This window comes from Gymnoscopelus braueri (genome assembly GCF_963280865.1).
Source record: "Gymnoscopelus braueri genome assembly, chromosome: 4".
Taxonomy (NCBI): domain Eukaryota; kingdom Metazoa; phylum Chordata; class Actinopteri; order Myctophiformes; family Myctophidae; genus Gymnoscopelus; species Gymnoscopelus braueri.
In genome coordinates, this window is record NC_137605.1 from 16222543 (window position 1) to 16247012 (window position 24470).

Sequence of the window (24470 nt, forward strand, 5' to 3'; positions counted from 1 at the left end):
GTGGGTGCGTTTCATACAGGTGTTTCTGTGTGAGGTTAACTGTACAGGAGCTGTCCATGGTGGTGCAGTTACATTTAAATGAAACACACCCACAACGCACGTTATGAACGTTTCTATAGATTGGATGGCCAATTGGATGTAAGGATTGGACAGCCCCCCCCCCCCCCCCCAAAAAAAAAGAGTAAACAGCCTTGGTCAACAATGGGGCTCAGTATGGTTGGGGTGCTAGAGAATCATGCAGCTATACCTATGATCAGGTTTATTTCTTAGTTCACCATTGGATGTAGGGCCTAAACCAAGACCTGTATAATGGTATAGAAAAGACCAATGAATAGAATCCTCAGAAGCGTAAAATCACCTCTATTGAGTGCCATGTCTTATGCTTCCATTTCATGAATTTAATTGACAAGATTCAAGCCAATAATCTACAAGCAACTATATGAGGACATGGGGCATCTCACCTGACATTTAGCCAGAGACCGCTTATTTTGACCAAAGATCTGTCACCTGTGACCTGATGCATGTAGAAACCTCTACTCCATTTGAGATTATATCAACTCATCTTCAATTTTGCTTTAAAAGGCCGCTTGTGTTCAATAGTCTCTTAGGCTGGTGGATTGTGTCTTTAAGGTCGACTTAAACCCTACGTATATATTGTACTTAATTGACCGGGGTCCCCCAAGGGTCTATACTTGGTCTCCTCCTTTTTCGCCTCTTCAAATCAAAGCTACATACAAGCTCACAACGTACGGCCTTCTGACGCTTTGTGAGCTGGTAGATCTGCCATTTTTGCCAAAATTATGTTTGCATATTGACATGTGGATAAGACTCCACCAGAATAAGAAAGTTGCAAGCAGAAAAAGGAAAAATCATTACACTATAAGACAATGTTATTTTTCTTTAACTTTATTTGAACCGAATCTGCAGTTAATTTAAATGAAGAAAAAGTGACTTGTTCTGCTCTGTACAATTTTAGGGTACTTTGCTTTCTAGACATGAACCCCTTTTTTAATGCAAAAAACAAAAGTCATACTGTAGCTTGAAACTATACAAAAATTCAAATGTCAAGTAAATCCAAATCCATCCAATGGTGCCAAACTCTTGCAATTCAGCATCAGGGGCTAAGGGGAGGCAGCAGACTCGAGGGCAACCTAGTGGGCAGGTTGAAGGGTGTGGAATGGGGAATATCAGGCTGAATAGAAGACTCAGTAGCCGGCTTGGTGGCGAGCCTCAGAGGAGATAAAGTTAGAGGTTGGGTAGCAGGATTAATAGGTGTCGCGGAAGCTGGCTGGAGAATGAATATGGTTGGCTTCATAGCCACAGCGGATTGAGGGCTGGTGCCTGACTGGGCAGAGTTTGGTATCGCCGGCCGCAGTTCCCTCCACTTTCGCTGAGGAGGGGTTGTTAATGCAGGCTGGAGGGTCCTTAATAAGGCTGACTGGAGGGCGGCTGTTGAGACAGACTGGATTGGGCTTGGGGCTGTCTGGAGAGAGGTTGCCGACGCAGGCTGAAAGGTGAATGTAGTGGTCTGGAGAGGGGCTGTTGAGGCGGGCTGGAGGGTGAACGAGGTGGAGTTGAGAGGGACTCCCGAAGCAGACTGAAGGGTGATCGAGTTTGTCTGGAGAGAGGCTGCTGCAGCAGGTTCCAGTGTGCTTGAGACCGACTGGAAGGTGACCGTTGCAGGTGCCGTAGCACGTGTCAGTTTCAGAGGGCCTTTATATATGGATCCCCTTGCGCCAAACTTACGCTTTGTCCTGCCAATTTTGTTTCTCAGCAGAGATTTTGGTTGGGTAACAGGGCCTTTGCGTTTTTTGTTCCCTATGTCAAGTTGCATCGCCGCCTCAGTGATCATTGGTTGCATATCATTTAGAACTGTAGTCAGCTTTACACTCAGATCTTCAAGGGTGTTCTGGTCTTCGATGACGTAAAGATTGTCAAGAATTTGCTTGTTCAAACTGACACACTTCCTCCACGCAGCCATCTTCTTGGCGCGTTTCCGTGGGAAAGTGTTTCCATCGTCGATGACTCCTATCTCACAAGTTGCCTGTTCTCCGGGTGAAGTGGACACTGAAAAGGAATTTTGATAAGAGGATTGATGTCATTTTTTTTTTAAGGAGCACATCACCCATTTCAACCGTATCTTCATATAGCTGGTCCTTACTAAAGCACATTATAAAATGGCAGATTTTTTGTTTGCTCGCGTCACAGACAGTTCAGAAACCTGCCTACGGTACCAGTGACATCGATGGGGATTCCAAGTGTACAGAAACTACAGCCTTTCTCTTCCTGGAAAGTTAGCACACTGGAATGTAAACCGTTGTTCTAGCATTAATAAAAACAATTTCTGAACTGACCACAGCCCTCCTCTAAGACACGAACAGAGTAGACAGAAATGGTGCCATCATATAATTAGCATTAGTGAGGACCAATTATATGAAGATAGGATGAAAATGGGTTGAGTGGTCCTTTAATTTGGACACTTTAAATTGTCATTTCACAATACCATCTTGAATGACACATAATGTGTATATTTTTACTTCTAGACGTTGGTTTTTAATGATGTCAAAGTATTCTGCAATGGCGTTGACTGAAAAATAGTGCTCAACTATATATATATTAAACTAATATATATTAAATATTTTAACTAACTAACTAACTTAACTCATTGAGTGCCAGATTTTAAAAAAAAATTATGTTTCTATACATAGTCATAGGTAGTACAATTGAGTGCCAGAATTGCCAGAATTATTTCTATATTATGTTGTCCCAGAGCTTTTTTCAAGGTAAAAAAAAAAGTGCTTAGGAAGCGAGATACAGCCTTTTTCAGTTATACGTTAAACAAGGAGTGGATGGAGCTGCAAATCTTCAGATAATGATATCTTGGGTTCTGAACATGTTTTAATTTTTTTTTTTCAAAAACACATCAAACACGTCATTGGCACGTTGCGCCATAGCGGTAACACACGTGAAACACGTTAATGGCACTCAATGAGTTAAGCAATGCATAGATATTAGTAAAGCAGTGGTTCTCAACCTTTTCTGGACCAGGGCCCACGTGAAAATGTTGAAAGCATTCGCGGCCCACCCATCTGACCTCAATCAATCGATTGTGTTCCACCTTGGTTCAATGGAACTTTAAGTTCTCATTTATTGGTATAACGTTTTAATATTAATGTTATATTATCATTACAAATCTTAGTGTTTTGCCAATTATTTGGGGGCCTACTTGGCTACTAACTGGCGGCCCACAGGTGGAGAACCACTGGTGTAAAGGACCTTTAACAACGCACACCAACAACATAAACAAACAACATTCACCTTCACAAGTGATAGGCTCTCCCACTTCATCCATTGCCATATCATCTCCTTCCACAATAACTTGTTCAATAAGGCTGCTGGCGTCCAGCGTATAGCGAGGAGCCAGATCAACTGGGGTCAGCTGTTGCCATGTCCAGCCCGGTATGAACTGGTGGGAAACAAAGAAAATGAACACTAAGCTGCAGCGCTTCCACACATTGCGATGACTGGATTGATTAATTAATTATAAAGTCAAGTGGCTATCCAAAATTAAATGCCATATATATATATATATATATATATATATATATATATATATTTTACAGGGAAATTGAAAGGGGAGCGCTTATTTTTACCACCCACCCAGGCAATTCTGTAGAACCAACGTTGAATGAAGCCACACGCATGCACATGCATGTGTGTGTGTACACATGCACACGCATGTGTGCGCACGCGCACGCGTGTGCATGTGTGTGTGCGCATGCACACACACGCGCACACACACGTGTGTCGTCGTGGATAGTAACCCATAAAAAGATCTATTCTCCCCCTATCGGGTTACAACTCGGACGGCGCTGATTCGACTCAGCAGAGCATCGGCCGGTCGGCGCGGGCACTCGCGCCTGGAGGCGCTCGGGCGCGTCTCCTCGGCCTCAAGCTCTGCTGAGTCGGCGCGCCTCCGTCATGGACAATAACTATTATCACGTGCGGTCCGCGTCGCATCAAAGCCCCACCTCGTGCCTCCTCCTCGCGCCGCCTCGTATCAAAGCCCTGCCTAGCGCCTCCTCCTCCTCGCGCCGCCTCGTATCAAAGCCCCTCCTCCTCCTCCTCCTCCGAGAGAGAGAGAGAGACTAGAGATATCAGGCTTTGATAAGAGGCGGCGCGAGGAGGCACGAAGCGGGGCTTTGATACGAGACGGCGCCTCCTCGCGAAGCTGGGCTTTGAAACGAGGCGGCGCCTCCTCGCGAGCCTCGCGTAAAAAAACCCTGTCTCGAAAAGCTCCGCCTCGCGCCGAAGCCCCGCGCCTAAAAGCAAGCGCTCCTCTTTCAATTTCCCTGGAATGCCAATTTCCCTGTGACATATATATATATATATATATATATATAATTAGGCCTACCATAATTATTACATTAATCGCCTGATCATAATTACTTGAGCTAATCACAGTGGATTTTGAACTTGAGCAGTGGATAATGGTTAAAACAACATTTTAAATGCTGAATTGATTTTCAAATTCCCGATCTACATACTCACAAAAATAAATGAATCACAAATCGAATCGCAATGATTTGTATGATAATTAATCTTCAACTACATTTCAAGATCGTGACAGCCAGCCCTATATATTACCTCTCCTTCCAATGTATGTCCAACATGTGCACTGGGGTTTGTGATTATGTAGATGTTCTCCCACACAACGGGATCCCTCCTCAGGGCGGTTCTGAGCGCCTTAGCCGTTATCTTTTTTGCTCTGTCCGTGTTGTTCTCCAGCTAACATAAAAAAGTGACAAATACATTGCGTGGTCAAAAAAAACAACACATCAGCTTCATCTAAAACATAAAGTACTTACTAACCATAATATAGAGTGTACTTAAAAGTATCTATGTATCATCAGCGCCCATACCCTAGGTGGGGTTGGTGAAAGGGCCTACTCTGTGTGGAGTTTGCATGTTCTCCCCGTGTCTCCTAGGGTAGTTAATACCCTCACAAAAACATGTAGTAATCCTGGTCGCTATACCGCCTCCCCCATGACAGCCGGGGCGCCTGATGGAGGGGAAGGGAACTGGTTGGAATAACGTGTTCCTTCCACGCGCTACGTCCAACCAGGGAAACTCCCCCCTGTCAGGTGACAAGAAGGTCAGTTGGCTCTCATGCCTGAAGGAAGCATGAGCTCGGCCCTGGCCTCCCTACTGTGGGGGACTGGTGTAGTGCTGGTGTAGGGCTGGTGTAGCGCCCAGGATCACTTAGGAAATTGGCACCGGGTGAAAAAAATGGGTTACAAAAATCGCGGGATAAAAAATTTAAGTAAAAAAAAAAAAAGTATCTATGTAGAACATTAACTGAAACTGTTTGAAGAATCTTTTTGACGGTTGTCTTATGCTGAAGCACCCAGGTGCACAGTGTCTATTTTGTTGACAGTTCAGAGACAGTTCTTTGTTACCATCACATACGAATAAAAAGGTAATACTAATCGCCTCAGTGCATAACTGTAGTCCCAGGCTCCCAGAATGTGGCATACCCATTTCCTGGTACCAGTTAATTTTCCCATAGCTTTGTTTGATTGGCTCAACAGCAGATTTGAACTGGAAACACAAGAGACTATCAAACGAAGCTATGGGAGAATTAACTGGAACAGGAAACGGGTATGCCACCTTCTGAAAACCTTGGACTTCAGTTATGCAGAGCCTTTTCATGCGAGAAAATTGTCTACTTTAATAAGCATGTTTGAATCTCAGGTAGCACAGAAGACTTACGGATTGCAGCTTTATAAAAGATAATGTACCAACCGCATATTTGGGGAACCTCGCTATCCTGGTGACATGTATAGAGGATGGACACCCCACCTTCTTTGTGTCCTGCCCTAAAGTCCTTCTCTTTTTAAAGCGATGGCCTTCGAGCTGCAAGATTAGATGTTTCAAGTCAGGTTGTGATACCTTTCAGTCTTCAAAAGCAAGAAAGATGCACATTTACATAGCAAGGATGTTAGTTACCAGTGGGCCTCATCTACAACAAAAATAGCCGATCTAGATCAGCTATTTTTTTTATTTAAAAAAAAAAATCTATACGGAAAAAAAATCTAAACAAAAAGTATGAATTTGTGAATGAGGCCCACTGAAGATGGACTGAAGATACTGTAGATCCATGGTTCTCAAAGTGGGGTCCGGGGACGCCCACGGGTCCTTGAGGGAGTTCCAGGGGGTCCCCAGCTAAATGATGGATAGTTAGGAACCAAATGGACCCTTACGGGTCTGTAACTCTGACAGCATACAAATGGAACCAAATGGACCCGTTCCATTTGTACACTCAGAGTTAAATTCACATTGATTTTACAATATAAATTGGGGTTCCAGAGATATAAATGCCATTAAATGGGGGTCCGTGGCCTAATGTATGTCAAACTGGGGGTCCTTGAAATTAAAATGGTTGAGGGATCACTGCTAGAGACGTAAAAAATATTCCCTGGCATATCTTTTCAAATGGGGGTCTGCGGGCTAATAAGTGTCAAGTTGGGGGTCCTTGACATTAAAAAGTTTGAGAACCACTGCTGTAGATGATGCAGTCACCTGAATTAAACTCACCAGTTTCTTTGCTTTTTGCTCTCTATATCTTTGTTTCTTCATTAGAGAGAGGTCTTTCCCGTGGTGGCAAATCATCTTCTTTGACCCAATGAACACAAATGGCACCCCTGTGTATTCAATAGCCGGCGTGCCAGCTCCCCGTGCCCACTGCCAGTAAATTCGACTTTTTGTCGAGGGCTGCCATGCTGTTGAAACAAAAACGACAATAAAACATCAACTTAATCATGTTTAGTGATAACTACTAGCCATGTTATACAGTGAATCTGCAGAAATAATAATTGCTATTTTGATTGTCTCAGTAACAGATCAAAGCTACAATATGCAAGTTTTGCCTCTCCCGACAGAGAGGCAATTGCAATGATGAACACCCAGGATTCAAATACGGGTCTCCTGCATGAGAAGACAATCAACTGCTCAGCGAGAGTGAATCCTCTTGTTGATGAGGGGAGACATTGGGCTTATGAGCTTCAGGCAGTAGGTGTCCTAAACAGACATAATGGTCTAAATGTCCCAATGGAAGAGTAAGAAGACCACCTCCAGGCTCCAAACGCAGTGTCATGGAGTACGCCTCACTCAGCTGGATGAGTGCTCCACCTACATATCTGGGTCTACTTGACAATATTCAGAGGAAGGCCCTCGAAATAATTGGAGTTGAACAGGACACTGCCAATACACAACTCTACATCGCTAGCCTTAGCCACAGAAAACACGTTGCTGCCGCTACAGTTCTGTACAAGATGCGCACCCCCCCACTGCCCCTGGGACCTCCAGGATATGCTCCCTCATACGTCAGACGGCGAACCACTCGCCTATGCACAGCTACACCAGAACATGCTCTCAGCCCCCCAGGCTCCAATACACACACACATTGGACAGAACCTTTCTCCACACTGCTGTCCGGGTGTGGAACAGCCTACCAGAGCATGTAGTTGATTCCATCACAGACAATGGCCTTCAAGCGTTTAAATGCAGAGTTCATAGACATCTCCTGCTGACCAGACCACCCCTCACACTGACTGTTGAGCTGCAGTGAACCGTATAATTGGCCAATGGATGCATTATCTTTCTCGGCTATTGTTCACAATTGCATCAAATAAAATAAAATAAAACACTGCAGATGTGCTAGTATATTGTATTAACATACTCTACACCACACAGATTGGTCAAACTAATGTTTACCTAAAATAAGTTCTGGGTTGCAGATTTAACAGTAAATACTGGTGTGAGCATATTCTACATTAAGATCATCTTCTTGCTTGGGAGTTAATATGTTGATTCTTGTTTGTTTTATCATGTTAATTGTGACCTTCCCTCTCACACCCCTCACCACCATGACAAACTTGATATAGAAATCACACTGTTCAACTTCAAACCAGAAGAGCTGGTAGGTAAGGTAGGCACATTTAGAGGAGCAAGTAATTCAACTTGGGATCCAGAGATCCCCAGGGTTCCAGGGGGTCTCCCAGCTTAATGATTCATAGTTATGAATAGGAACCAAATGGTCCATTTTGTACAGTTTGGGGTCCCAGAGCTTAAAAGAAAATCCATCAAATGGGGGGTCCTAATGCTCGTCACACTAGGGGTCCTTGATATTTAAAAGGTTGAGAAAGAATCGCTGAGGTTAGACGTCGATGGGTTCCCAACCATGTACTCCTTTCGGAACCCTGTATCTCTTTTTTATTTGGGACCGTCATCCTAAATCAAAAACATATATACAGGCAGAGGCCTGTATATATGTATGTATATGTATATAAGGAACCATCCTCTGGCCTGGGTTTACTTCCTACCTATTCTCTACTAAACCGTCATGCCAGAAACATTTAAACAAAAATATATACATGTAGCGCAACTCTGGTCGACACCCCTTTCCCATTTGAAAACACGTCGTTTTAGTAAAAAAAGAAATAAACGCCATTTTTTGATAGGAGCATCGCCGTGCAACGAAGCAACCTGTACATATAAACAATATATTACCCCGTTCTACATCACCACAACATATTATCACTAACTATTGCGATCAACTCAAGAGAGAACCCCATATTTAATTCAAAATTGTCATAAAGCGTGTTATTAACCTAGAATCATCTGTTAAACAACAGATGGCAGTTGGACTTAAGAGAGCCAGTGCTAGCCAAGCAGGCTAACGATTCGCCGGTATGACCGTGTCGCGCGAGCGGAAAAATAGCCGATCTGCAAGCTCGCGGCGCGTCGCGGAAGCGACGCGCCGCGAGCTTGTAGATCTGCTATTTTCCCCCTCATCCAGCCAACAGCCGGAGGCTAAAAAAAAAAGGTGCTAATGCTAAATGAAAACAACACAAACCTCTGTCCTTGTAGCTCCTCTCCACGGAGTAGATGACGAAGCTGGACAGCGTCGCCTGCTCGAACAGCTTGATGTACTCGTCCACGTCGTCCATGTCGTCAAATTGTCGCGTCATGTTTGTGTTTATTTGGGGGGTTTTAGCGGCGGTGCTGCAGTCAAATCTGTCTCATCTAACTGTTCACTGCACCTCCTCCTCCCGCCCTCCTCCAGACACTGGTGCCTCTTCCGGCTGGCTCCTTCCGCTAGGGTTACGTTTAGGTGCGTTGTTGTCGCCATCTAGTGGAATGGAGGGTGAGATTGTGACACTTAAAACCCCATATTATGGGTAACCGGAGTCCCTCAGGGCTCAATACTAGTGTGTTTTCTGTTTTCTGTCATTGTGGGGAAATCTTTTGCTGAAAATAGCCGATCGCCTCGCGTTGTGACTTGTGAGCTTGTCGATCGGCTATTTTCAGCGAAAGCTTTCCCACCACAATACCTATGCAGCCGGGGTTTAAAGGGTCTACACCATGAAAATCACTTTTTTCTAGTTTTTTTGTATTTTTTGGGGTCCCCAGTGTCTCTTGTACCCCAAAAAATGTTTTTTTTTTAATTCAGTCATTCCTTCTCATTTCATGGATTTCCAGAAATGTTTATGAGGTCACAAACATTATTGATGGCAAACCCAATGTTAAATGAAAAGTGCCCGAATCGCTCCGAAACTTTTTCTACGTGGGGGTCTACGAACAAATACTTCGGGCTCTGATTTTGGCTCCGCCCCCCGGAAGTGGGTGAAACAGGCACCTCAAACACTTGGTGGAATTGTTCAAAAATGTTCAAAGTGTTTTTTTTTCGATTTTGTATTTTTTTTTATTTTTTTTATTTTTTTATATTTTTTTAAAATATATTTTTTTATTAACAGACACAATTGACTTGGGATGAGTATATCTGAGTGATGATTTATGCTCAAACCTTTTGAAAAAGGTTTGAGGGACATACACCATATGATATTAAATATAAAAAAAAAAAAGTGGTTCTCAGACTTCTCACTGAGAAGATGTACAGTGTAGCTGGAGGTGGCAGGTTTGAGGATGCCACGATTCTCATTAGGAGTGACATGATCAGAAATAGACCCTTAAATTGATATGTTTTTGAACAGTTATTGTGCCAGGGACCCCCATTAGAGAAGCTTTGTTATTGCTATTACAACAGTTTGCACAGATTTTTCTAGGTTATTATGACTTTTACAGGGGCCAGTTTGGAATTGCAGCCTCCTGAAGGTAGTTTTTAAGGGCAGTTTTGAAAGTGAGTAGGGTTTGCACTCCTTCACTACTTTTGGTAGGGCATTCCATATTTTTGTTGCATAGAGGGTAAGGGGGACCCCCTGGAACTCCTTCAAAGACCCACGGGAGTCCCAAGACCCCACTTATTAGAGAACCACTCGATTAGACAGACAGACAGACAGACAGACAGACAGAGATGACAAAGACAATATCTTAAACTTTATTCAGATAAGAACTCAAATAATGTTTTTATTCCAGGCTCCACTCCACTCCACTCCAGGAGGTGGCGATAATGCACTTAATCTGTCGGCCGCCATAAAAAGCCAACAGGAAGGAGGGCTGACGTATTTTTTGTGCGACGAAACGATCAGACGCCGTGGACGTCGCACATCTGACTAAACTCTCACTAAATATTTAACTAAAACCTTTGTCACGCATCGAGTTGTTTCCCTGCACGACGGGATTATTAAATTCCCGAGGTGAGTTAGTTTGATAATATATCATGATGTATTGTGTGAGTGAGTGTTGAAGCCCTGCAGTCAGTGGTGCGTCAGGTCAGGCGTTCATGTAAACATTGGCCAAGTAGCAGTAGCTTCAGTCTCAAAGAAACATTGAATTCTCAAAGAAGTGACTCTGTCGTCCATCTAATGTGATAGCATCAGTGATGGTGGAAGTACTCAGACATTTTACTAAAAGTAGCAAGTAAAAGTAGCAATACCACAATGTAGAAATACTCTGTTACAAGTAAAAGGCCTGTGTTCAAAATGTTACTTTAGTACAAAAGTATTGGCATCAAAATATACTTAATGTACCAAAAGTAAAAGTACTAAAATGTTTGAAAATAGCAGATCTGCGTTTGTGAGCTTGTAGATCTGCTATTTTCAAATAGCCTGTGTGTGTGTAAAATAGGGCTAAAGTGGTTCATGTATGTTTTTATAATAATTTATATCTGCAAAGTAACTAGTAACTAAAGTTTTCAAATAATTGCAGTGTAGTAAAAGTACAATATTTGCCTCTGAGCTGTAGTGGAGTGAAAGTATTGAAAATTGGAAATACTCCAGTAAAGTAAAAGAATACCTCAGAATTGTACTTAAGTACAGTACTTGAGTAAATGTACTTAGTTACTACACCATTGGATAGCATACGTATATTTTAAGTAGTGAAATGAAAAATATCAATACATTTTAGCGAATTTGGGATATAGAAAAATGCTTATTTCCTCTGTATCTTTAAACCCAGAGGAGTTTATTGTGTAAATTCAGTTAAGGAAATAGGGGGTCTTCAACGTTTTTCACAATTTTCAGGCCAAGGACCCCTTGGCTGAGAGAAAGATGAAGTAGGGACCCCCCACTACATATTATATGAAATGGTGTTTCAGATTAAACTGTTTTGTAGATTTCTTAGATAGCTTCATAGACTTGTTTGACAGCATCACTGACTGTTGTGTAAATGAACGTTTTCTTGTTTATTTGTTTACACTAGTTGGATTCATGTCATGTGTATTTTCAGACATTTAACCACTTAAACCCTTGTTAAACTTGACTGTTGGCTCTCTACTTGGTCTGTTCCCCCCCCCTCTACACCAAACCTCTTTGCTGAAAATAGCAGAGCTTGTAGATCAACCATTTTTGGCTAATGTTGCCCTAAGAATAGGGATGAAGTGGTTAAAGTAAAAACAATAATCCTATCACACAGAGAGTTGGCGGCCCCCCTGTAGTAACTCTGAGGACCCCCTTGGGGTCCCGGACCCCCTGTTGAAGAACCCTGCCCTAAATAATATGGTCGCCTTGGGCTTAAACATGCCAGTGGTAAAAAAAAATTGCAGTCTTCATTCAATCACAGTAACTGCAATTAACAGTAGAGGTTTGTTAAAGCAAAGTGATAGTGATTAAACAAATCATCTAAGGCAGTGTTTAAGTGGGTTCCAACATTTTAATTTACTGCTTTCTATAGTTTTAGCAATTTTCGCGATATTTTTTACAGTGGGCGGGGGCATTCTGTCCGGTGGCTAAATATGTCTTTTTTTTTACACAATAACCCAGCGTTTTTTTTATTATTATTTACAGTAGCTCTTCTAGCCCCCAATAACTCACATCTGGCCATCAAAGACTACAGGACCTTTTTTATTGTGTAAAAAAGGCATATTTAGCCACCGGACAGAATGCCCCCGCCCACTGTAAAAAAGATTGAGAAAATTGCTAAAACTATAGAAAGCAGTAAATGAAAATTAAATGACACTCAGCTTTTATTTACTTTAATTACAAGCTAAAATATAAACCTTGGTTGTAAAAAAACAAAGTTGTCCTTTAAGCCCTTAACTATGAAACCGTAGTGATGCAACACTTTGTGAGCTTGCAGATCGGCTATTTAAAAAAATTCTTGACAAAATGTTGACCAAATTTCTCCTATGGGGGTCCCTGGCACACAATCCTTCAAATGGGGGTCTGCGGCCAAATACATTTGGGGCCCTGACATGAAAATGCTTGAGAACCAGTCATGATGACCTAAGGAGCCCTTCCTACTGTACATCAAGGCGAACGAGGACAAGATTCAAATGAAATTCAGTAACTGAATTAAGATGTCTTAATCCACCAGATGTCTCTAGCGGACGAGCTGCTGGCAGATTTGGAGGAGGCTGGAGATGAGGGCGAGGATGGGCTCTATACCGGAGCAGAGGAGGTGGACAGCGATGGAGAGGCAGTGGAGGGAAAGTCAGAAGGGGGGTTGGAGGACATCCCAGAGGAGATGGAGGTGGACTACAGTGGAGCTGAGAGTGTGGCGCAGATCGCCAAGCTGCGCAACAGCAAACAGGTTAGTTTGATAGCCTTTTTAATTGTTGCCACAATGCAGATTTTTTTTTTTTTTTTTAGTGGCGGAAATGGCAGACAATATACAATCTCAAGCTTGTAGATTGGCTGTTTCCGCCTAGTTCCAAGTCATCCGGTATGATTTCTCTACCATCTACCATTCTTGCTGATCTCCATTATTTGCCCTAGAAAAGGGACACTAGGGTTCATGTGGTTAATAATGTGTCTATAGTTTTCAGAAATCATGGCCAAAATTGATATCTATGTTGGGAAGCAGCGCAAGAACTCAGAAGGTGAGAATTACCACACTGTTGATTTTCTGCATTGTCCACTGTCTCGTTTGTACAAAGGACATGTTATCTGTATGTTTTTTTCGGTTATGTTTTTTGTTTTACTTGGGGTGGAAGAGCCGTCTTCTTATATAAATTGCTATTTTAGTGTCCACAATTAATATACATAATAATTTAAAAAAATTACTTTATTACGGCCAAGCATGAAAATGCAAAATACCTATGGTAATCAATCAGCCGTCTTGAGACCAGCCGTTTCCCCTACCTCGCTCTGTTATGAAGTGTATTAGTTTAGTCAATTATACCCATCCATGATATGATGCTCTTCTATTGCACTTTGCATCCACCATTTAGTTTGCAGTTTCCTCGTAAAAACAACCTAGTTGGCAAGAAAGGGTATAAAGAAATGCTGGTTTGGTTGCCCGGTAAGCAAAAAAATGATGTCAAAATGGGGTCCGGTAACACCCAGGGGTCTCTGGTTTAATAGTACCTATAGCTAGGAATAGTTTGTTTTCACAATTATACCACACTTGAAATTATTACAATACAAAAATATGTTTTAGTACCACCACTGTAAATATATTTCTCATGTACAATTTGACATTTCAAATGATTAATTTAGCCTTTCAGACCTGTTAAGAATTATTTGGATTACCCACTGGAAAATAATCAAGCATTAATTTAACCTGTCAAAGTGGAAGAGAAAACGACGTGTGTAATCCTCTTCCATAATTTTTTTTATGATGATGATTAATAGCACCATGTTCTGATGACATCTGATCCATTGTTTCCCCCTGCAGTGTCTGGCCCCGTCGAGTCTGACCCAGAATACAGACTGATTGTAGCTGCCAATAACCTCACAGTGGAGATTGACAATGAACTCAGTGAGTTTTTGTGATCCTTTTCGCAGAGCCTAGAAATACAGATTTCATTTGATTGCAAACAAATATTGACCTCCACTTCTCATTTTCTTCTTCTTTGTCAGATATCATTCACAAGTTTGTCCGTGACAAGTACTCCAAAAGATTCCCAGAACTGGAATCCCTGGTGCCAAATTCTCTAGATTACATCCGGACAGTTAAGGTGAGTTTTCAGTTGAGATCTGTTTTCAAGTGACTGTACAACGATTTCCGTCGAGTCGTTCCGATAGGTAGTTGTCCAGAATCGCCGATCCAACCGATATCCATATATGGGCATATACTGATGACATCAGGGATCTCCATATATGGGAATAAAAGGGACATAGGTAGACAGACGGATACAAATATCTCCATATATGCACAAAAGAGACACAGTTGGATGTGTTTTTGATTCATCTAAAAAATGCTGATGATGAACAACATCAATTTGCACATGTGTCCCCTGGGTGCCTCTGATACGGCCATATATGGGCACGTCGGATCGGTGGTGCGACGTAGGTTAGAGGCTCTACTAGTATATTCAAATTGCCTTGTGGGCATCACAAACGTAACATGCCCATATATGGACTGGAGACTACTTTAAACTAGCTGTTAATGCTGCATAGCCACCTGAACATCTACTTTTAGTATAAGAGCACATGGTTGCATGATCTAAACAGTAATTTGGGTAATGTTTAGAGACTTGTATATTAGATGTATTGCCCAGTTGCCTGAAGTTTTCACTCTTCAGAAGAATTCTGCCTCTCTAAAGGAGGACATGCGTCTGTGGTTTGTGTTCTTGCTTTTCAGGAACTGGGCAACAACCTGGACAAGTGTAAGAATAACGAGAACCTGCAGCAGATCCTGACCAATGCCACCATCATGGTGGTCAGCGTTACAGCCTCAACCACACAGGGGTCTGTAAAATAAATGAACACACGCAAAGCTTTGTACCCCTTTGAAACTTTGCTCACTGACAGCTTCTTTGATCTCGGCAATTGACTATATTCCATAATACTGTTCAAGCAAAACACTTAAAGCCTAACTACTCCCGGGTGCCACATTAATGGCAGCCACTGCTCCTGTGTTGGGAAGGGTAAATGCGGAGGATGAATTTCATGTATGTGTAAATGTACATTGACAAATACCCCAATTACAAAAATACTAGGACATGGTTCATGCTAACATTTCTAACAATCTTCAATACATGGTTCCTTTTAACACATTGACTGCCTGAGATTAAAACATAGTTTTTCCTCCCCATGCCAGCGTTTTTTACCTTAAATTGTCGATCTTTGGAGAGCCGCGGATGCCACGTTGTAGACACAGAAGTAAACAAAGAGTGTCTGGGGGGTGGGGGAGGGCTCCTCTATCCACCGAGCAAATTTTTTAGAGCGCCCTCTTGTGGAATCTCCAAAAACGCATATATATGCGTTCTTGCCAGGCAAGTGATGGATTTGAAAGAATGCATATGCATTCTTGGCAGTCAATGTGTTAACACATTAACTGCCAAGACCGTAGTCCTACGGGCCGTTAAATCCAACTGTTAAGCGCCGAGACCGTAGCCCTACGGGCTGCGGTCTTTTCGCGCATGCGCGGTCCGGGTGCACTTTCGGATTTTTTTTGATCCACTTCCGTTTCCGGTTTGATGACAGGAAATAGAATTATTTGGGATCCGGTTTTGACGCTCACGCCCGCTCCCATTCTACAGACGAAACTGAAACTCAATTCTCTTCCTGTAGTTTTTTCTCCTCGCATTTCACTGTTTAACGTAATCCGCTCTAACTCAAACATGGATGCCCCGTTTGACACGTGGTTTTCACTGGGAGATACAGGGAGATCTCGCGGATGTAAACAGACCGTGTAGCGCTCAATCTTAAGGATTTTAACAAGATCTATGGCGACATGAAAAAAACAAAAAAACAACAAAAACACCTTGGCACTGGTGAGTACATTATGAGATTAGCCCTTGGCAGTGGATGTGTTAATGATATGAACGTGTGTGATTAATCAAATGAAATCACAAAAGTAAAAGGACAAAAAACAAGAACTGTTTTGATTGTCTTAGGACAATGCTAGGTGACGATGAGTTAAAGTGGTTGGAGGAGGCCTGTGACATGGCTCTGGAGCTGAACCAATCAAAACACAAGATCTATGAATACGTGGAGTCCAGAATGTCCTTCATTGCTCCAAATCTCTCCATCATCGTTGGAGCGTCGACAGCTGCTAAGATCATGGGTAAGTGGAGGGTGAAGACGGTCAACATTTAAATGATAAAATGGGTCATTATTATCACATTACATTCGTGGCTGATGAAAACCGCTGTCAGCACACCCATTGTGGTTACAATTTAGGCATTTATCAGATTATCAGACGCTTGTATCCAGAGCGATTTACAAAATGTGAGATCAGCAGAAAATGGCATGTATCCTAGTCAACAAATGAGTAGGGATGCGAGGAGGATGTTTGCTTGGAGCGTTGGCACAGTGTTTTAGGGAAGGCTGGATTATTTTGTTTGTTCCATCTCAGCATTGTTTCTTGTGATCTGTGTGTGTGTGTGTGTGTGTGTGTATCGTAGGTATTGCTGGTGGTCTAACCAACCTGTCCAAGATGCCAGCCTGTAATCTCATGTTACTGGGAGCCCAGAGAAGGAACCTGTCAGGATTCAGCAGTGCCTCACTGCTGCCTCACACTGGCTACATCTACCACTGTGATGTGGTGCAGGCACTGCCCCCGGTCAGTGCATACATTTTCACATGGTCACGATGATGGCTCATCTTTTTTGTTGACCTTTATTGATTATTGATCCCCTTTATTGGGAAATTAAGTTTAATTTTCACCCAGCTGGTGGCTGCTCAGATGATCATGATGAGCGCCAGTTAGAGGTTAAGTGGCTCAGGGACATTTCAACACGATACTGTAGCTGGGTGGTCCGGGGGGGGCGAACTAGTGACCTTCCGATTCCCAGGCGGCGCCTCTACCCACTCAGCTACTGTGCCAATTTCTACATTGCTGAAAATAACAATGTTTTTCAAATTAGGCTTTAATGTGAAGCAATAGTAACCTGACTCTGCCAGATGGGGGCGGTATTGAGTTTCACAATCCACCCACCATCTGGGATCGCTCAGAGAGTAGAGCTACCCGCACCGTTGCGTGTACGAACCAATCAGCGGCTGCTAGGGGCGGGATCATCCAATCACCTGCCAAGTAGCTTGAAAAAATGGAACGCCGTCTTGCATCGATTCTGCTACCGGAGTCCCAGATGCAAGTAGGCTGTGAAACAAAATGTGTGTCGCAAGCTTCTTCCATCTGGCAGAGTCAGGTTAAAGCAATAGTAGATCTCTACAATTAATGATAGTATTTTCGATGTTGGCAAAATCTGTATAATTTCATTTTGGGGGAACTATTGTTAAACAATGAGAATAATACCTTAACTCATTGAAAATTAAAACATTTTAAATTTAGTAAAACAAAAGTGCTTAGGAAGCAAGATACAGCCTTTTTCAGTTATAAGTTAAACAAGGAGTGGATGGAGCTGCAAATCTTCAGATAATGATATCTTGGGTTCAGGAAGAAAAAGAAAATCTTTTTAAAAAAAATTAAAGTTATTTTAATTTTTTTTCAAAAACACGTGAAACACGTTGATGGCACGTTGCACCATAGCGCTAAAACACGTGAAACACGTTAATGGCACTCAATGAGTTAATGTAAGATGAGTACTTGATGGGTACTTAAAAGGTAAAATGTTGGGAATCGCTGCCCATTGTGTTCACATGTATTTTGCTCTTGTGTGGTGTTTTATTTAGGACTTGAGGAGGAAGGCAGCTCGTCTGGTGTCTGCAAAGTGCACCCTGGCTTCCAGAGTGGACAGCTTCCATGAGGGTTCAGATGGCAAGGTGAGACGAAGCAGTCACACATCCCTGTTTCATTCATATTCAGCCTACCTGTTGAAAAGAAATCACATTCAACAAACTGATATTTCACAATGTTTGATTCAGCTTCTTGATGGGTGACACCTTTTTGAACCTCCAACCACTACTAACTAACTTAAGGCCCTGATAACACCAAGCTGACATTGGCTGAAAAGCAATTGCTGTGGCAATTGGCCGTCATTATGGTGGTGTGTCCCACGTCTTGACAGAGGACGCTTATTAGCGGTGGCCGTTCACCCGACTGAGCATGTCGAATCGGCACCGTGAGGGAGAGCTGAATTTGTTAAGCAGCCAGAGCAGCAAGCCAACAACAGATTAAAAGGGGGCATGGTGGTGAAACGAGTTAAAAAGCCTTTACAAACCACCTGACTTCAGCTCCAAAAGTGTAACAAACCACATATCCATTGTGGAGCATAATCTTTCTTGGTGTTGTAGTAAACATAGCATTTTGATTGCTGCTATTGGAAATGTTCACCTATAATGACATGCCCAAAATGGAGATGCCAGGTTGAAAGTGGTTAATAAATGTATGCTTGCAGACCATAGACATATAGAGGTAGACGCCTCCTCCGGCTCTGAGGCGTCTGAGTCTCGGGCGCCATTTTGGAGAAGGCAAGCTTTCTGACTACTGGCCAATCACAGCACATCTTTTCCGGGACTTTGCAGAATCTAGTTGTATGAAAATATAACGGGTTTCGATATGTATTTTGCAGACAAGAAAACGCATATGTATAACGTGTGTCACATGTAGATGGACAGGCATGGATTGAGATGCACTCAGTGTTGATCTGAAATCCGATTAATCTACTAGAATTGTTGTAGAGTTGGGGAAAATATGTATGCATAAAAGAACCGAATTTGAGGTTAAATGTGAAAACTTGGGGTTGTAAATTGCCCTGAATCCCCAAATGACGCCCCTGTAAAGTGACCCACCATTCCTGACCACCCTGTGTGTTTCTCTGCAGGTGGGATACGACCTGAAGGAGGAGATTGAGAGGAAGTTTGATAAATGGCAGGAGCCTCCTCCGGTGAAGACGGTGAAACCACTACCGGCCCCACTGGATGGACAGAGGAAGAAAAGAGGAGGAAGGAGGTACACACTGCCTTTAGAAACCTCCACACCGGATGGGTCATAATTATAACCACTTGAACCCTAGCATCCCTATTCCCGGTCAACAAAGTAAATGGGGGTTAAGTGGTTAAAGGGAGCCTGATGGAAATTGTTTTTTTTTCATAATCAACCCTTGGATTTGATCATAAGTGTTTTGCGTCTTCCTCAAGGTATCGTAAGATGAAGGAGCGTCTCGGACTGACAGAGATCAGGAAACATGCCAACAGGATGACGTTCGCAGAGGTCAGGAATGGATTCAATGTTTCTCAAAATGCCGTCATACCCCCCACTCCTCACATGGTCTCATGGGAACAAATAAAATGTATACCTGCACTAAACTCTGAGTGTAAAAATAGACTGCAAGGGTCCATTAACGTTGAGGACTTATTTTGTTTCCAATTAAACCCAACTTCCCAATTTATTGTGGTACATTTTAAATAGAGGTAGTACATGATTGATCAGGCTAAATGAATGCATTGAGATGAGACACAATTGTTGTGTTTTTATTTTTGCTCAGTTGGGGTGTTAAAACCCCATCGTAGATGTGCAGGGCCCTGTTTCACGAAAGCAGAATTAAATGAGCCTGGATTTAAGCCAAATCCAGGTTTGACAAAGTCTGCTCCGTACAGCCTTTATTCTTTATTAGGATCCCCATTAGCTTCCACAAAGTGGTCGCTAGTCTTCATGGGGTCCTCACATACATAACATGTATACAATAAAAACAGACAATAGTTAAAATTGTGCAATATAACTAGAAAAAAACAGACAAAGTATAGTTATCAGCAAAATAAGTCACTCTGCATATGAAACGGAGACAACAATAACCAAAAAGTCACAAATACAGATTGTTCGCAAAATACACAAAACAATAATGTTACTGTACAAAAATTGTGAAAAACACAAATTACATCTATATAGGACTCAATTTATGTTTAAGTAACTTTTAAAAAGAAAATCTACTTCTGGTTTGTTTAGCATTTATGGGGAGCATATTCCAAGCTGAAAAACCTCTATAATGAACAGTTCTTGTCATACTATTTAGGTTGTGGCTTGGCACTACCAGATGACCTGAGCTCACTTGACGAGTGTAATGTCCATGACAGAAACCTGAATATAATACCTGTTCATGAAAGAAGTGTGGTGTGTTGTTCCAGATAACATTATGCATGAATAACAAAAGACGATATTTTAATTTAACCTCAACTGTTAACCACGATAATTGTTTATGCATCTTTCTTACATTGGCACGGAAAGAACAATGAAGAACTAATCGTGCTGCTCTATTCTGAGCAATTTGAAGTTTCTTTATATGTTTCTCAGAAGCACTTGACCAAATAACAGGGCAATACTCCAGGTGTGACAAAACAAGTGACCGAACAACATCACTAAGCTCCGTACAGCCTGGTTTATTCCGTTCCACGTACGCCAAGCCAGGCCTAGACTTTGTCAAACCAGACTGTGTCGATCCAGGATGGTAAAGCCAGGCTGAATGCACGTTCACATATTCCTATAAAAGACCATGAAAGTCGATAGCAGAATCCTTGAACTTGACCAATCATGGAGCCCAAAACCAGAGCGGCGTTCTTCTCTGTGGCTGAACAGCAGCACAGCAGCAGCTCGTGGAATCATACAAGGAAGTAAAATGTATAATAAGCCAAAAAGGAAACACGGCCGCAATAAAAAGTATTGCCGACAAATTAAATGCACAAGTCGTGCATCTGGTTTGACAAGTCAGGATAGCTGTTAAATCCAGGTGAAACAGACCCCAGGTGTGGATGACATCAGCCAGCATGGACGGAGATGGTTGAATCTGTTTTTGTGTTGTCTTTCAGATTGAGGACGATGCTTACCAGGAGGACCTGGGCTTCAGTCTGGGTCAGCTGGGGAAGAGTGGCAGCGGGCGGGTCAGACAGGCCCAAGTCAACGAAGCCACCAAGTCCAGGATCTCCAAGTCCCTCCAGGTACAGCCAGAACAGACTCCTGATAAACATGATGTGTATTATATGAACCCACCAATGACTGCTGGTTCAATTGAAGTGTTCCAGTCCAAAATGTTACTCATATTTTAACCACTTCCAACCTGGCATCCCTAATCCGAACAATATCAAATTCAGTACATTTCAATAGCCACAATAACAGATCTACAAGCTCATAGTGCGGCTTGGCTAGGTTCTCCAACGACATTATGGCAATACCGATAATGATCATTGCAAAAAAAAGACTCTTATAACTGCTCAAGATTTAAAAAATAGTTCCATATGCACTGTTTATCACCATAAGTGGCTTTTCTGTGTTTTTGCTCCAGTTAGTCCAAAATGCGTCTGCCAGACTCCTAACAAAATACAAGTCGTAGGTCACATATTACACTAGTGTTTGGCTAGCCTCGCGTGGCCAGACTGTATCACTGCGTGGATAGGAGTCTGGTGCTTCTATGAGGACGTTTCTTTCCCCAGGGGGCGGGATCAAAAAAATAGTCTGCACGCAATAGAGCATCGCAGTTCCCGCCCACTTCCTGGTTTTTCGTGGTGCCGGAAGGAACAACTCAATGCATTTTTCCCATTGACATTTCCAAAAATATTTATATCTATTAATTTAAGCCTCGAATCAAGCCATCATGACATGACATGAATCATGACCATAAAACGTTTTTTTCTGTGATTTTTTTATTTATTTTTATATTTAATTATATGATATACTATATTTAATAAATACCCTTTGTTTTGCCGTTTTCAACAACAAAAAAATCACAGAATCAAACGTTTTATGGTCATGAGGCTTAAATTAATAGATATAAATATTTTTGGAAATGTCAATGGGAAAAATGCATTGAGTTGTTCCTTCCGGCACCACGAAAAACCAGGAAGTGGGCGGGAACTGCGATGCTCTATTGGTTAGACCTACAACCAACTACCAATTACAGTCTCCCATATTTGAATACTGGGCCCTGATTGGTCACTCCAGACTTCGGGAGCAGGAAATGGATTCACAATGGAGCGGTGCCAGACTCAAATCGCTGAGGGGCAATTTTGTTTTTGCACTGGCAGATTTCGTTTGGCTGCTCTACACTGGTTACCCACTGAATGTAGAATTGATGTACAAATCCTTTTAATCACTTATAAAGCACTACACGGGCTGGCCCCACGCTACATCTCTGAACTACTGCATCCCCTTGCCAATGTGAGATCTCTCAGGTCTTCTGCCCAAGTCTGTCGGTCCCAAAAACTCGACTCAAAACTAAGGGTGACCTAGCCTTTGCAGTGGTTGCTCCCACTGTGATACTGTCACCACTTGTGTGTGTTTTTTAAAACTGTGTCAGTTGATTGCTCTAAGAAGTTGTTAAAACCTAACTTGTTATCTAAGCACTCTAGCACTATTTTCTCATTGTACAGCACCTTGTATCTGTTTTGAATGGTGCTTTGTAAATAATGTTTACTTACTATAATGTTTTGAACATGCTCCCTGTGTTTGCTTTTCCCTCAGAGGACACTGCAGAAGCAGAGCATGTCATTCGGAGGGAAGTCCACAGTCAGAGACAGATCGTCTGGAACCAGCTCCAGTGTTGCTTTCACTCCTCTCCAGGTACCAAAAATAACCCACTCCACATAGGGTTGGTTGATCGCTAGCAGAACGCATCGATAAGGGAAAGGGAGCAGAGCTCTCTCTTGCTTTTACCCAGTGCAAACCAGTGTGTGTCACGCCTCACGCACAGACATACCCACATGTTGATATAGTTCCTGTAGCAATCGTTTAGGGCACATATATGATCTGTGTCAAATGTGAATTGTCACTTGAATTTCCTAGTGCAGATAACACGGCACACACCAAGCAAGAAAGAGAAGGAATGTCACCTTTTAATGTCAATGTTGCAGACAAACATGTACAACACTGCCCACTGCAGTGGTGTGTCCAACAGCTCTATGGTAGATTTATTTCCTCTCATGCAGGTGCAGAAAAACACCATGAGCTGATTGTCAGCTGTTAGTATTTTAACACCCGATGTCTCCCAATCTGGTGTAGACTGTTTGTCAGTTTGATGTGTCAGGGCCCTTGCATAACGGTTATTGGGGCCCAACTGTTCCAGTGGAGGTGACTGGTGGAATGTGTGCGAGTAAAGCAAGGCGTTGCTAAAACGCCCATGTTCAGTTTAAGTTCTGGGATAAATTGATAACTTTTGGTATAATACTTAATATAGTCACTGGAAGAAAATGATAAAACCAAACCATTGATGGAATATCGGTATAGCACTTATAGAAACAGGATAAAAAAATTATAAAACCATGGATGGAGTATAAAGAATAAGAACACTATTATATGTATGAATACAATGGGATATAATCAACAAATAGTGGAAAATAATTTTTTTTAATCAGCATAACATTCATTTCAGAATATTGTACAGTTATAAACGGATAAAAAGCGAATGACAAATGCGTCATTTATACTCTGTTGTACAGTGGTGTCACTCACCGAAAATATCAGATATACAAGCTACAATGAAGTATTGGTCTGGCTTAAAGATGACCAAGGTTGTTCTAACGGCTGTTTCCCTCTGTCATGGTCAGGGGCTGGAGATTGTGAACCCTCAGGCAGCAGAGAAGAAGGTGGCTGAGGCCAACCAGAAATACTTCTCCAACATGGCAGAGTTCCTCAAAGTCAAGAAAGAAGAAAAGCTGTGATGACTATTAACCATACAGTATTACTGTAGCTCCTCCTTTTTTTTCTCCACTTTGACTCAACCACGGTAAAGAGATGGCTTTTTTTTATGTGTATTATTTTACTTCTGTATTTTATGTTCTACCTTTTGACGTTTTTGGCCGATTTGAATAAAAACAATTCTGACATTTGACATGTTTTCGATATTTTTATTATGGCATCGAAAAGTGTCTGGTTCGACCTAGACTAAAGGATTGATTCACTGTCATAATTCTTACATATACATCACTGTTGTATAACAACTGGTAATGAGTTTACAGTAGATGACAGCTTTATCCAGAACAACTTTACAGTCCTCTATAACTTCACTTACAAATGCTGAAGACAATCCAAAATGGAAGTAAATGGGCATACTACTATAATGACCTCCGCAAATTTCAACATTTTATATACTACACAATTTAAAGCAATAAACAGCAGGCCAAATGTCAACAAAGCAGGTAACATTGATGTAAAAATCGTATACAAGAATGTCATCAGATTTTATACAATGCTGCTCCTATCTTTCCAATTGATGCAGATGCTTTTCCTGTCTGTAG

General features: G+C 42.0%; 2 protein-coding genes across 2 annotated transcripts; one reads left to right on the forward strand and one right to left on the reverse strand.

Annotated features, from left to right (window-relative positions):
* Nucleotides 1-890: 890 nt before the first annotated feature.
* Nucleotides 891-9115, reverse strand: LOC308084059 (uncharacterized protein). The gene is made up of 6 exons (XM_080426535.1): nucleotides 8918-9115; nucleotides 6598-6782; nucleotides 5806-5916; nucleotides 4648-4788; nucleotides 3319-3466; nucleotides 891-2067 (listed from the first exon to the last, which is right to left on the reverse strand). The coding sequence occupies exons 1-6, from the start codon at nucleotides 9030-9032 to the stop codon at nucleotides 1115-1117; spliced, it is 1653 nt and encodes a 550-aa protein (XP_080282661.1). The 5' UTR covers nucleotides 9033-9115; the 3' UTR covers nucleotides 891-1114.
* Nucleotides 9116-10536: 1421 nt separating this feature from the next.
* On the forward strand, nucleotides 10537-24062 carry prpf31 (PRP31 pre-mRNA processing factor 31 homolog (yeast)). The gene is made up of 14 exons (XM_080427012.1): nucleotides 10537-10658; nucleotides 12775-12990; nucleotides 13219-13279; nucleotides 14077-14160; nucleotides 14262-14359; nucleotides 14986-15092; nucleotides 16244-16413; nucleotides 16754-16911; nucleotides 17982-18071; nucleotides 19073-19200; nucleotides 19389-19461; nucleotides 21051-21179; nucleotides 22699-22797; nucleotides 23781-24062. Exons 2-14 carry the CDS (start codon nucleotides 12775-12777, stop codon nucleotides 23892-23894), a joined length of 1527 nt encoding a protein of 508 aa, XP_080283138.1. The 5' UTR covers nucleotides 10537-10658; the 3' UTR covers nucleotides 23895-24062.
* The last annotated feature ends 408 nt before the right edge of the window (nucleotides 24063-24470 follow it).